Source organism: Acartia tonsa, chromosome 7, assembly GCF_053477335.1.
Source record: "Acartia tonsa isolate MP-2025a chromosome 7, ASM5347733v1, whole genome shotgun sequence".
In the NCBI taxonomy this organism is placed as follows: domain Eukaryota; kingdom Metazoa; phylum Arthropoda; class Copepoda; order Calanoida; family Acartiidae; genus Acartia; species Acartia tonsa.
Window position 1 is genome coordinate 31,017,140 of NC_137266.1, and position 14,669 is coordinate 31,031,808.

General features: G+C 30.7%; 1 protein-coding gene across 1 annotated transcript in view; it reads right to left on the reverse strand.

Annotated features, from left to right (window-relative positions):
* The window catches only part of LOC145325268 (calcium-activated chloride channel regulator 3A-1-like), a 38,565-nt gene extending 24,683 nt beyond the window's left edge, over positions 1-13,882 (reverse strand). The window contains exons 1-7 of the mRNA XM_080168209.1: positions 12,881-13,882; positions 10,520-10,622; positions 6,930-7,082; positions 6,531-6,599; positions 5,623-6,206; positions 5,198-5,304; positions 4,632-4,754 (exon numbers count right to left, since the gene is read on the reverse strand). Coding sequence (XP_080024335.1) covers positions 4,632-4,754; positions 5,198-5,304; positions 5,623-6,206; positions 6,531-6,599; positions 6,930-7,082; positions 10,520-10,622; positions 12,881-12,954 — 1,213 coding nt within the window. The 5' untranslated portion in view covers positions 12,955-13,882. The remainder of the gene's footprint in view (positions 1-4,631; positions 4,755-5,197; positions 5,305-5,622; positions 6,207-6,530; positions 6,600-6,929; positions 7,083-10,519; positions 10,623-12,880) is intronic.
* Between the last annotated feature and the right edge of the window lie 787 nt (positions 13,883-14,669).

Sequence of the window (14,669 nt, forward strand, 5' to 3'; positions counted from 1 at the left end):
ATACATATTTTAAGAAAAACAAAAAATATACACCTATCTATCTTTGAATTAGTGGAGTATTTCAAGTGACAAAAACTGCAAGTGACAAAAAACCTGCACCTTTCTCCTATTTTATTAGCAAGTCTGTTTGAACACCCACCCTATAATCCATTTCCAGAGTTCACACCCCAACCCAATTTACAATTACAATACAAACCTTAGAAAGCTGGGTGTTTTCATAATGTAAACAAATTAAAAATAGCAAAATAACATAAAATGATAACGGAAATCAGAGACAAAGAAATAGAACACTGTTAAATTTATCTTTCTCCCAAATCTTGCCCCAATTGTGACAGCTTGAAAATACTGTTGCAAGTGTCAACTCCCTCCCCAATAAAATACCTATAAAAATACGATGAATGGGTAAATTGGGTGTTTCGTAGGAGCTCTTATGAAAGAACTAGAAAATAGTAAAAATATTTTATGACCCCCCGGATTAAGTTTAGGTTCTAGATTCTATAACATAAAAAGAAATATGATCGTTTTAAAAATTTTGGTTAAATCTTTTACCAACCTTAATATCAAGATGCTTTATTATTTTTCATTTTTTCTCTAATCTATTGAGATTTTCCCGCTCAAAATGAAAATATATTTTATTGAAAAGAGAAAAATAGAGTCATTGTTATTTGCAACAAGGATGTTAACATCTATTGAAGCGGAGCTAAACATATCAACATTGTGTTTATTTTGAAAAAAGAATATTTCAGAGAGGGTGGGGACATTGGACTGAAAATTAGACTGATAAAAGTTTTACAAACATGTTTTTTATTTGTTGGCTTAAAAGTCTTGGATAATTATATTAAATTGGAATTGGGTGGATTCAAACTAGATGTCTAAACTTTTAAACAAAAACTTTAAATTCTATGTAAGGAATTTTGTTAATCATTAACCTGTATTTATATCAATATACCGAAAATTGTCTTATCCCTTAAGATATTATTTAGAACTGCCATCTTAAAAAGAAATTTAAAAATTAATCAGTTATGAACACACAACACGGATTGTAGAAATGCACCAATCTCTGAAAAAAATATATTTTGTTGAAAGAAGTAAAATAGTCATTGTTAATAGCAATATGAGCAATCCATTATAATTTTTCCCCTTTCAAAGAGCATTTGAAAAATTATGAAAATAAGTTTGAATTAAAGGTAAACAATTAAGGAGAGCTATCGGCTCCGTTAATTGTCATATCAGTGTGTTTAAAAATCGCAAAGAAGCATAGGTAAGCCTTAATAAGACACGCAGTCTGTCTATTTGTTTAGACCTTGCTAACCACTGAACCGATAAGGCTCACCTTTACGGTTCTTTTAAGCTTCTTTTAGATTTCGGAAAGGTTTTTATCTTTTCTAAGGAAGGGATCTACACACTTTTAATAGATATCGCCCATAGGAAATAATCTCCCCCCCCCAAAAAAAATTTTTTTTTAGCTTTTAAAACTTTATTGAAGGCCGCTGGTAGAAAATATAACATTGGATGGGAATATTTTATTTAATGGTGATAAAGAAGCACAAGAAGCTGCAGTTAGCTCAGTTGTAATTATTTGCGGTCCGGATTATTTGCTAATGTTATATGTATATTGTGCGAAAATGAAGATACACCAGTAAATTAAGGTGTTTAGATTGTAAACACATCTATCATGTCTATTAGAATAGCGTTGAAATAATAATTCATTTCATAATAGAAATATTCCATTCTAACATTTTCAAAAACAAAATACAGCTTAATACATGTGTAGATAGGTGTTTGTGCCCAATAAGATCTGGAAAATGGCTAAGTTTAAAAGAAAAGAAAAATGTTAAAACTGTGTAGGTTTGATTAAGAAAAAAATCCGCAATCAGCTGCCAACAATTTTAATTTCCTGTCCCCAAACCCTAGTTTTTAACATAATAGATTTTTAATGAAAATTGTTACAATCTTGCCTCGGATACATTAAACTATAAGCACGATAGAGACATTTTAAATTAACAGTCTAGAATTATAACAGGGATGACAGCTTCAAAAAATAACAGATAAACAGACGGAAAAATTGAGTTTTAGACTATACAGAAGATACCTATCAAACATATATATTTCTGTATTTTACTCCCCTTAAGATATTTTGGAAAGGGGAATAGATATCTTCAATAGCAGCTGAGTAAATATTCCTAAAGAGAAATATAATGTCCTCCAAGGCAATATCGATATACGGACGGGCAACGTGGTTCAAATTGTAGATCATTGGTCAGAAAAATCTTTTTAAAAATTTCAGCTTTCTATCTTGAATAGCAGATGAAAAAATCAAGAAATACTTAAAGCCGTACGGCCACACTGACATATGGAATTATAAAGTAGCTTTGCTACTAAAAATTTGGGTCGCGGGTAAATTTGAAGTGAGACTACTTGAATTAAGTGTATTAAGTGTTTATGCTGTCATTGCTCATATTATGTTTACTTATTATAAATTTCTAGGCATTATATTATATTTTAATAGCACAGCTAATATAAACTTTACGCATATCTGTTCGTCTGTGGCAAAAACTTGGATCTAGATTTAATACAGAAATAGATACCTTTTGGAATGAGGAAAAAAAATACTTGCAACTTTTCGTAGTCCTTGTTTGAAAATTAAAACCTCCCATCCTCCCACTTTTTTGCTCTCTAGAGCTGATGATACCCATAATATTTTAATTATTTAATGTGTTTTCAACAGAAAACAAGTACGATTACTTCCAGAAAAGCAGAGCTAAAGAACAAACATCAACAAAAAAGTGGCAAATATAAATTGTTTTGAAATGTAAAGAACATGTTTTTTTTTACCTATTCCATAGGATAAAGTACAAAATTTTTCCTATATCGTATATGGAGTACATATAGTACACCGTGGTCACCCTGCAGCATAAGCTTACAATAATTACAAGGTTTAGAGGTTACAGGACAATTTCAACATGTTAGATTAGAGCTATAAGTTATGGACGTAAGGAAGAACAAAAAATGTAAAAAGCTTCGCTTCTAAAAGTTTGCAATTTTAATTTATGCGTTTTAGTTTGATCCAGGGGGTTAGATTTAATGGATTTTCAGAATAAACATATGTGCACATTTGTAAGGGCCTTTTCATAACAGACAAAAAAATAACTTAAAAATTAACATTCTGTCCAATAGAAGATGAGCAATCTCTCGTAGTTCGTAGTTTTAGGCTATTTTTCTGCCCGTGTCGAAACCGCTAGTGAAGTAGTAAGATTTTTTGGCCTGATGCTTAATATTTTAGAAAATGCTTGTCCGAATTGGTTGTACTTTATAAATGTCTTGAGGTGCAGTGGTGATACTTATCCTACCACCCTCCTCTATGTGCTGAGGGCTAGCCAACTATGGATTTAAATGGAATATAAATTGAAAAATAACTGTTCATTTAAAAACAAAGACAAATTGTTATAATATTGGGGCCCTTTTATTTATTATTTATGCAAAATGTTTTTGATAGATAAAACTGATTAGAAAGCAGAAATGTTTATATAAAATATCAATAAATATTTTTAACCCCACTGTTTTTCAAGACTTGTTGATCTTTTAATAATAACAGTCTAAAATCTTTATGTTTTTACAGGGTGTTTTTTTTAATGAGTTAAAAGTATTGCTTAATTTAACCCACTTGCCATTGACAGAAATTAATAATCTATATCTTAATTTCTTCATTGATGTGGGACATTTTGTATGAGAAAAAAATATTTAGCGATTTTCAACAAATTCTGCCTTAAAAACCGTTTTTCTAAAGTACCTATATTCGGAAGATTTTTGGATCATGAAAAATTTTAAGAGTATGCAAAAATGCGTACATTTTTAAAAATCAAATTGCGCGGCTTGTGTTAATAGTAGAAAAATGTTACGCATATCGTTAGAATTGTCATAAACTCTAGTTTTTGGAAATATATGTAACACATACATGCTATTTATAGTATAGAAGCTACATTGGAAAATGTGAGAAATGTTGAAAATTTTAAGTAAGTTGGAACATTTTACCACGTAGCTCCTAAACTATACGTAGCACAGGAATAAACTTAAACACCTAAAAACTAGAGTTTATGACGATTCTAACGATATGCATAACATTTTTCTACTATTAACACAAGCCGCGCAATTTGATTTTTAAAAATGTACGCATTTTTGCATACTCTTAAAATTTGTCATGATCCAAAAATCTTTCAAATATACCTAGGTACTTTAGAAAAACCGGTTTTTAAGGCAGAATTTGTTGAAAATCGCTAAATATTTTTTTCTCATACAAAATGTCCCACATCAATGAAGAGAAATTAAGATATAGATTATTAATTTCTGTCAATGGCAAGTGGGTTAAATTAAGCAATACTTTTAACTCATTAAAAAAAAAACACCCTGTATATCATTATTAGTATAGCAGCTACAATATAATAGGGATTTATACTTAGGATCTTTAAGAATATATCTTTAAGTTTTTTAAAATGTATTACAGTTAACTTTTTTTCATCTTAAATATTGTCAATTTTAAAAATGTATTTAAATGATTAAATCAAATTAAGTAGGATATAATTCCAAAATACGCGAAAAGTCCGCATTTGATGTCGCAAAAAAAAACTCCTTACCTGTGGCGTATGCTAGCCGTTCCAGGGATAGGTTTACATCCACAACTGGCAGCTGGGGAAGGCTAATACTATAGATCTGTAGGGAGTGCCGTTTAGCTACTTCTAACATATCTTTTTCATCCCCTGAACATTAAGTATGTCAATATTCAAAACCATTTGAATTTGAGTCTATACAACACCGCGTCATACAAAAGATATTGAAATTAATATAATGTTTGCAATGTCAGGCCAATGAAGTATATAATAGTATTATGGATAACCATTGCCAATGATTAGATATGATAAAAGAGTAATGATATTATTCTTCTCTTGCCAAGCAATAAAGGGATTGATTGTCTGCGAACCATGAGTTGAGCAATGTCACTTAATTTTAAATTAGCTTAACTTATTATGTATAGAAGTAAGGTTTTTGTTGGTCCGGTAAGATGTAGCTAACCACCCAACCGATTAAGTTCTCTATTTTTGAGAATCCTCATATAGGTCTTTGAGACTATTGTTTGCCCCCTCCCTTACCCTTTAAATGCTAGGGGCTCAGCCACTGGTAATAAATAAAGTAGAATTTTTACCTAAACTAAAAGAAGATATAGAACCCTGGCTGATAATAATGATAACAGCTCCCTGTGCAGTGTTCCCAGATTCTTGTAATGATTCAACTGCCTGCTCTATTCCACATCTAAATAAAAGCATTCTTTTAGTTTAATATTAACGTTTTTGGCTTGATCAGTATAGTGAAAGGTGCTTAGAAAATGTTAAGATTTGATAATCAGAAGAGAAATTTTTACATTCACACTCCCTTTAAATTAATTAAAATATAAGATTGTCACTATGGTTCTGTTTTTATGTCTTTTATCCCCGTAATAACTTTTTACAAAGATTCATTCTATCATATCAAAAATTACTGCCTATTATAACTGTCCATTAGTGCCAAACAAAATATATGAAGGAAAGCTTTGCTTTAACACATTGTGTCCAAATAAACCATTCTCCTTACCTAACACAGCTACTCGTGCTTGGGGACAGATCATACTTGTTTCCAATACTGTAGGCCAACCCTTCCCTTGCATCAGGGCTCAATTCAGAAACTGCGTACCCCAAATGCGCGGCCTCGTTGAACAGCACCAACCCAACTTTAGCCATGTCCGGCAAGTCATGGCCGAGAAATTTCTTCGTCGCCGTTCTAATGCGACTCCAATTGTCTTCCATGTTCATGGTTTGTGAATTTTCAAGTACAATAACATATTTAGGTGCTTGTTGGCGTAGCAACACAAACCGGGGAACTGTAAAATTTACGGATTGAAGTAAATGTCCACCGCCGCCGCCTTGCAAAAAATCGGCATGCGCATAAACAACTTCCCGCGCAGTTTTGGCGCGGCAATGCGCATGCTGTTGTGACGTCACACTCACAGTATCAGAATCTTGCTGAATATCAGCAAAGATTCCGTACCGCATACGAGCCCATTGATTGGCTATTAGTTGTCCAATAGAGGACCAGTGTTGCTGGGGTTGACTAGAGTTGGAGGCTGAGGATATGAAGGAAAGGGGGAGGTAGACATATTCACCGGGTTTACCACATCCCTAAAATAAATATTATATTAACCATAAAGCATTTCATCATTAGGGAAAAGTATGAAGTATAGTAAGGCTGATTGGTGGATAAAAATCACAGATCTTTCAGAGATCCTATTTCTGGGACACTTTAAACTAAAACTACAGACAACAAACCCTTTATTATATAAATCCTTTACTTTATTACAAAGTAATATATATTTTTGGAGTTGGGCTAATGAATTTCTTATTATCTTAGTATAAAGTCAGGCATCTTAAAAAAAAGCAGTAAAAATACTTTTCAAAGTAAAGGCGAAGTTTCTAGTCTAATCCCTTAATCAAAATATCATTTACCTGAAATTGTTGTGTAAAAGGGAAGGTTCCATGTATAGGATGATCCTCTCCTATTATAAAATCACCAGTCTAAAATAAAAAACAATTTATCAAATACTTATAATCTAGAAAGTTAAGGTCAAAACTCAAAACAAAAGAATTGATTGATTGATTTTATACACACCAGAAGATTAAGCCGTCTACATGTCATTTATAGCAGCCGAGGAAATCACATTTCTCCCAAAAACGTTTTATACGGACAGACGACCATTTCGAATTACAGAGCAGCTTCGCTACTAAAAAAAAAGGTAGTAAAATCATTGATAAAATATGTAGGTATTTTGACAACAATCTTCCTAACAATCTAAGTATCCTTTACTTTCTTCTGAAGTAACTGGGCTACCAAAACAAACTACTTACCCTAGGATTGCTAGGAGGTAGACATGCTGTACTGAGGGGGGTCCTACAGTCAGCCTCTGTCCAGGAGTAAGGCAACTCTATAGATATCTTGTCCAGATACACTCTGCTCTCTGTGGATCTGTGCAGAGACTGACTAGCTGCTGTCAAACTTTTCTAAAATAAATAATATTTCATCAGTAAAAATGCAAGTGAATAGAAAAATATTATGGACTATAAATATGCAGTCCCCAAAGTTAATAAGATGGTTCTGCAATTCATTGAATTTAAAAACTTTGGGACTTTAAATTGAATTAGATTGGTACCAATTTAGAGTGTTAACTTAAAAGTAAAACTATTCCCCCAATAATCTGAATCCACATTTCGGGTCATTTTGTTTAACACAAGAATGATGTTGTAGTACAAAATTTATTTTTCATTGCCCCATCCCTTAACATTAATTTAAGTTTCATTAAAAAGGATTGTACCTATTTATAAGTTAATTTGATAAAAGTGACATAAAAATATTTTACGCATAATGATTTTAAGATTAAAATTAAATGTATTACTTCTAATTGCTCTATTCATTTTTTTTTTAAATTTGCATCAATATATCTAACTATTTTTTACAAATATATGTACCTACTTATTAAAATATATTATATCATAAAATGTGATAAAGCGATGAAACTAAAATACAATTTCTACTTTATTTATGACTAGCGACTACATCCATAGAGACCTCTAGGGGCACTTGAGGAGGGGGAAGTTGAATTTGAAAGAAGTTTATTTTTTGGGTGGGAGCGATATTTTTAGGGGCAATTTCTCTTAAACCTTTACAGGACTTATGAGAAGCTACCCTGTAAAGGAGAACCATAACGGTTCATTTGTTGGCGAGATCCTTCAGTACAAACAGACAAACATCCTGTTACTTTATTATGAGGATATAAATATAAAATAAGGCTAAATTTTAAGTGAAAAAGACGGAAATAGGTTATAATAGAGATGCTACGCTATGAAAATACATAAATATTTGATATTGGTTTCACAATTTTAATGGTAATTTTATTTTAAACCCTATCCCCCCTGATTAGCTATTGATTAAACAAAATAATTTTGATCAAATAAAATAGTCTCGACTATTTATAGTAAAATTATATTAGCAAAAACATATTTTAACAAGAATGACAACATCCATAAAGTTGAACGATAAAAGAACAAAATATTTATAAAGCAGCAGAAATAAAAATATATATATATACAGATTAAATGCTGTAATCCGTTTCGTAAATTTAAGATAGCTTATGTTGAAACTTCTAGAATTACAAGATTTAAATTTTCTATTTTAGAATTGTGCCTTATCATCCCATAATCACTATCTCAAAATTTGAATTCCATTTCTAAGCTTTTAAGATTATGCGTGTTTAATACAAATATACATAACACCACAATTTTAAATTCATATATGATATATGGTCCAAATGTAGAAATGCTTCGCTTTTAATAATTTCCTTAAAAACAAATACACACATTTGACCACATTATATATTCCCCTGTAATCAACGTAGCTATTCTAAAACTAACTGTGTCTGTCAGAACATTTAAAAATAGTAGTAATACTATAGAGTCTTATAGGTCGGTCTATCAGTGTAGTTGGTAATGCACCTTAAAAGTTCTAGTTAGATATAAATGAGACACGTTTTGTGAAGATTTATCAATAATATAGTTTTTAAGCTATACTCTCTATTGTTAAACTTATCTTTGTTATTTCATGTCTATGGACCACTTAAGTATATCCAAAGCCCTAACAAGGACAATAAAATCAAAAAATAACCTTTTCAATAGATAAACAAATGGAGAGAGAAAGAGAGAAGGCTAGAAATAAGATAGTCATAAACAGGGAGGAAGGAGACATTATAGTATATATTTTAATGGTTCACAAAGTTTAAATACGTTCAATTATTTGTTGGCTTAAAACTCAGCGAGATGAGAGAGAAAAGGGGTGAGAATAGATAGAGGAGGGAGAAAAAAAAGATATGATTTAATAGCAATACAGTGAAACATAACTTGTGTTTTATTTTTATACAGACATACGGTCACATTTACAGAGTAGCTCCGCTATATTAAATGACAAAGAAGACGAATCTACACATGCTTTGATCCTTTTTTATCCAAGTTTTTATTTAGATTTTTATCACAACAAAATTTGATGAACAAAGATAAATATTTTCATCACTTGACTGAACGTGTCTCCGATTTTACCAAATTTTTTACCGGATTTTTTACGGAGAACTATGTCATTCATCAGGGGTATTAAATTTTCTTAATTTAAATATCTGAAATGTGCTTTAAATATCGGGAAAGGGGAGATTAGGGAAAGATATTATTATTAAGTAATATTATTCACTTAACGTCTGTGTATTATATTACCTTACATCCTCTGGTTAAAAGCGTAGCTTTATTATAATAAAGGTCTGTATTTTATTTTTAATGACTTTAGCGAAGGTCTTGCATAATTAGGTATAAATTACTGTTTTATCTCTATGAAACTTGACATTATTGTTTGAAAGTGGTGATTTTTTGAAGCAAGACCAATTTGATAACCCAATTTCTTATTTTGATTTAAAAAGAGAAAGTAAATTTTTTTTTGGGGGGGGATAATTTTTTTTCTAGGGGGCGATTTTTCTTGGGATGGTTGTGGTGACTAACCTTCCCAGGACCCATGAGAAGCTACCCTGTAAAGGAGATCCACATCGGTTCAGTGGTTAGCCAAATCCAGAGAGACAGACAAACATCCTGTTACTTATATATAAGGATTAATATTCATACAATTTAAAATCCCTGACCCTTATCTGTGCATAAAATATCGGCAAACATATGAGTAAGTGTGTGTTTGTATGTGTCTGTCTCAATGTTTGTTTTATTGATTTTAAGATTCCCCCCTTTAACCTTTATTTTAATCATTCTATCTCTATCATCATATTAATCAATATTGTTATAACTTTGACTCTAAGATAAAAGCTTCATATAAACAAGGATAGTTATGTTCATAAATAGCGCAGCACTAAAAGAAAATGAAAAGGAATTACTGGATTTTAAAGTGATTGCTAAGTGACGAATGTTAGTGACGTACAGGTTACTCTCCGTGACAAGACATGCAAACTGACTGCCTCACGGACGGACAGTCAATGATTAAGGAGTAGATGCACTAATAATAATATACAACTGTCAATAGTTATCAGATTTCTAGATTTTATTGCTCTTTTTAATCCCGTCAATAAAAATAATCTTATATATAAGTATAAATCTTTATTAATATAAAGTCGATAACAAACGAATTCTATTCAGTGCTTTCTCTCTAAGTGCCTTACTAGCGCAGAACCTCACCCTTCCCATATTTTTTTTTTTTTTTTAATGAAATAAGGGAAGGTTTTTTCTATGCCTAACCCCTGTTGGGCTACCCTGCACCCAATTTAAACTACCCTAATCTTACCTAAAGTAAAAACCCAACACACCAAATTATTTATTTATTATTTTTTTTAAAACTTCTGGGTAGTTCATTAAAGTGAAAGAATAGAGGGGGCGCTGATAACAACTATAATATATATATTCACCTTAATACTATCTATAATATGAGGACAGCTACTCCTTGGTAGTTCTTCACCGACACTGACAACAACCTCCTCGTAACCGCCGGTTCCAGCATTTAGAAACACCCTAAATAAAAACACAATGATCAATCAAGAAAAAAAAATATTTTGCCTCATAATTTAACAAGTCCAAAAAATATAGGTAGGTAATAAGTACTTAATGACGGTTGAACATACAGTTTTTATTTCGCATATCGTTGCAACTGTCATAGGAAGTCCTAAAAATAGTAATAAAGAATAGCTATTGCTCGATAATACACATTTACCTCGCAGCCCACACAAATGCGGGAGAGAAAAAAATATTTAAAGCGTGCTTTCTATAATCAGGCGCAATTCGTACATTATTGGATCTTGGATATTACAGCCTTCAAAATTCTTAAGTATTATTCGTTTTCAAAATCTGATTGTTTACCTACCTAGGTATTTTAGGCTAAATTTTCAATTTTTGTAATTTATACCTACATAGTTTTAAATGGAAAACTGTGCATACAATTTGTAGCTTTTGAAATTGCTTGAACTTTTAACAATAAAAGTTATAAAACATTAATCATATTTAATGAATATAATAAAATATTTTGATGAAGAATAAATAAGTAATACCTACAATTATTGGTATTTATTACTGAGAATAAGACCTATTAAAACATAATTTTACAAAGGTTTATATTACACATTAAAGAAACCGTCTAGAAACCAATAAACAAAAGATCTCCGCCCAATTTTAGCATATTAAGTTATTAGCCAGCTCAGGTGTGAGAAATAAGGGGAGGAGAAAGGGTTGAAGAACACCCCCTGTTAATGTTTGGAAACAACATTACTTAGTGTACAATAATTTCCACGAAAAAACTGCGCAAATTGATAGAAAAAAAAAATAACACAACTTTATCCATTTATCTAAAATGAAATACTTATATTTTTTATATTTTATGATTTTTCCTAATCTTTTCGATGTTGGGTACATTGATTTTAGATTTAGCGATTATATTAAATTATCCATTTTTCAACGGAAGGGATGATACACCAATAACAATACAATAAATACTATTCTGTCTCCTACTCTTTAATCCGATTAATCCAAGCTAATTCTTTCAGCATTGAGTAACCCTTCTTTTATCCCTTTAGCATGGGAACTAGACCTGATTTTTAGAAATAATGAATCATTAAGTAGATTTCTAAGTAGAAAGTAGTTAAACCAAAAATAAGATTCTTTTGAATTATACCCACACGGGATTACCTACATTCTTTAAATGCGCCTAAGCCTCAACCTTGCAGGGGCCTTATATCTAAAATCAAATTACAGAATACTGTGTTTTTTTTAAGAGGATATATAAATCCCAAAATCCAAATATTGAGATAACTGTGTATTGTAAGGATCGATAATATGCAAAAGTCCAAATTGATATTCAATTCAAGTAAAAGTTTTAAAAACAAAATAGTATATAGGTAATTTAGTCTTTAAGATGTATGTATAAAATATGCAAACTTTTAAAAATGCTGTAGTAGAGCATCTTTAGCTCAAAAATACTTTTTAAATAAATTACAACGTACTTGGTTCAAAACATTGATTTATTTTTATCACATTTTGTATGTTATCAGCTTGTAAAGCAATTACTAGGTATAATTACAGTCCATCTATTTATATATTCTAAACAAAAGCAGATGTGGAGTAAAGGTGTTAATCTAGAAATAGGATAGGATATCTAATTATCAGACGCGTCAATTTTATCGGGTTTACAATATGTCTCGGAAATTTGAAACTTATTAATTTTATAGGCCGTATCGTCTTGTATAGAAAACGGTACTTCCACTTAATGTGTGATTATATTCCTAGGGGACAAAATCAAACATTTACTTAACCTAGCCTAACCAACAAAAATTATGAAAACACATCTTAATCAAATAGCTTGTATAGGTATTAACCAAATGAAATTTGTCCTTGAATTAATTTTGACATTATGGTTCGAAATGAAGTAAGAATCAAACATAGGATATGATATACTAATTTGACTCTTTTGGGCTAATTATGTTGATGAAATAACATCTGACAATTTTGAAAATATACAATATAAAACATATTTAAGCTAGGAACGTACTTTTATTATATCTTGATTGGTTGTTACAAACCAACAATATCCAATTTTTCACAAACAATTTAAATCTTGAGAGCTAGGTTACACCTAATTCTATATAATTAAGCGTAAATCAATTTATTGTCTATTGCCTTATCTCTCAAAATATACCTAGTTAGTAGATATTATTCCTTTTCTGGCGATAAAAAAAAACATTAATTTAAAACTGATAAAAATGTATTTGAAAAAAACTTACCCCGATATAGCACTAGATGCTGAAAATTTATTTAAAAGCAAAAATGCTAACAGATGAACTTTCACACAAATCATAACTTTCCATAAACGTGTTTTAACCGTTTGAACAAGGAGTTTTTTTCACAGTTTTTGGATAGAGGTGCTTTTTCACAGTTTTTTAATGTAATGTAAATTAATTCGGTATTTCTTATTTAGTTTTATATTTTTCAAAGTTTTTTTTCACTTTTGTCAAATGTATTTTCTTATTTTATTTCATGACTAGATGTAAAATTATGTAGAAACTTTAGGTTATAAGCTCAAAATTTACGTTAAAATAATAAAAACTGAGTCACACTTTTAATAAAAATCTTTGATGATTCACTAAATTTGTCAAAATAAGAAGAATATTATTAGTCTGTCGACATGTCACTGATTATAACAACCATCCATCTGATGAGAACAACCGTTTAAAAACAACGGAAATGCAGAATATTGGTTTCCTGTTATTGTGCAATGTAAAGTAGCCACGCTACAAATTTCACCCCCTTTCCCTGTTTGTAGTAACTAGTGTGGTCGCAATGTTTCTGCTTTGTTTACTAAAATTTAAATGCGCCGCTTCAGTTTACTGCGCATGCGTCCATATTGTTTTGCCAGAATTTTTTCGCTCAAATATCCTTAAAGTTAGCTTTACACTTCTATCATAAACATGTTTATTTTTGTTTCTTATGCATTTTTCATTATATATTTGCATTTTTTCTTTATAGTTTTTGAATAGCTAGCTTTTAAATTTTTGAAAAATAACCCTTTGTTGTAAAAGGGAAGTGTTGGACAGCTGCATGGGAGAATATTTGAATAACGGACAAAAAAGGGAAGGACACGCTTGGTCACACACCACAAAACGACGCTCATCGGAAACACTCACACATACACATACACACAAACACACACACACACACAAATACACACACACGCACACACACATACGCACACACACCCATACGTACACACACACCATTCTCTACTCTTACATTACATTACATAAAGGTTTCGTGATTATTGAAAAAACATAATAGTTATTTGTAATTTATCATATCGAATTACTGACAGCTTTCCATGGATAGTAAAATAAAAAAAAAATAAGATTAATTTCAGTTTTGTTAGTTCCGAGGGGCCTAAGAATAGTTAAAAATAATGCACAGCATATCTTTTTATAGTATTTTTTCTACGTATATAAATGAAAAGGATGACATTCATAAAAGCTATCAGCTCTAAAATCAGATTGCAGGACAAATGAACAATAATTCTTGTAGAGTGTCAGAAATTAAAAAGCAGAACATTAATTTCTAAGTCTAAACGTAATTGTACATAAATTTGTTGCAAATTTGCGTAGATATAATTACATAGGACACAGCAAAGGAAATATTTACATTTTTAGGATTTGATTATATATAAGTTGCCTCGCTTATAACATTTTACCTTGTTGTCCTAAAAATCATTCTTCCAAAAATCAGATAAATAGGATGATCATATCATACAAAAAAATGGCAAAATGTTAAAAATCAGCATTTTTAAAATGGACGTAGGGAATTTCTTGTAACGATTATACAGTTGCAACTCGTTTTAGATTTTACCTAACTGGCATGGGAATCATCATGCAAGGTTTCAAATCGATAGGATAATTCTAACATGTGTATCTTAATAATTTTATCATAAAAAAAAATGTTGTAAAAAAATATAATTAACATATTTAAATAGAAATACGGACTTTCAGGTAATAATCATGGAGTTATTACGCCTTCAAGTTCGTACCT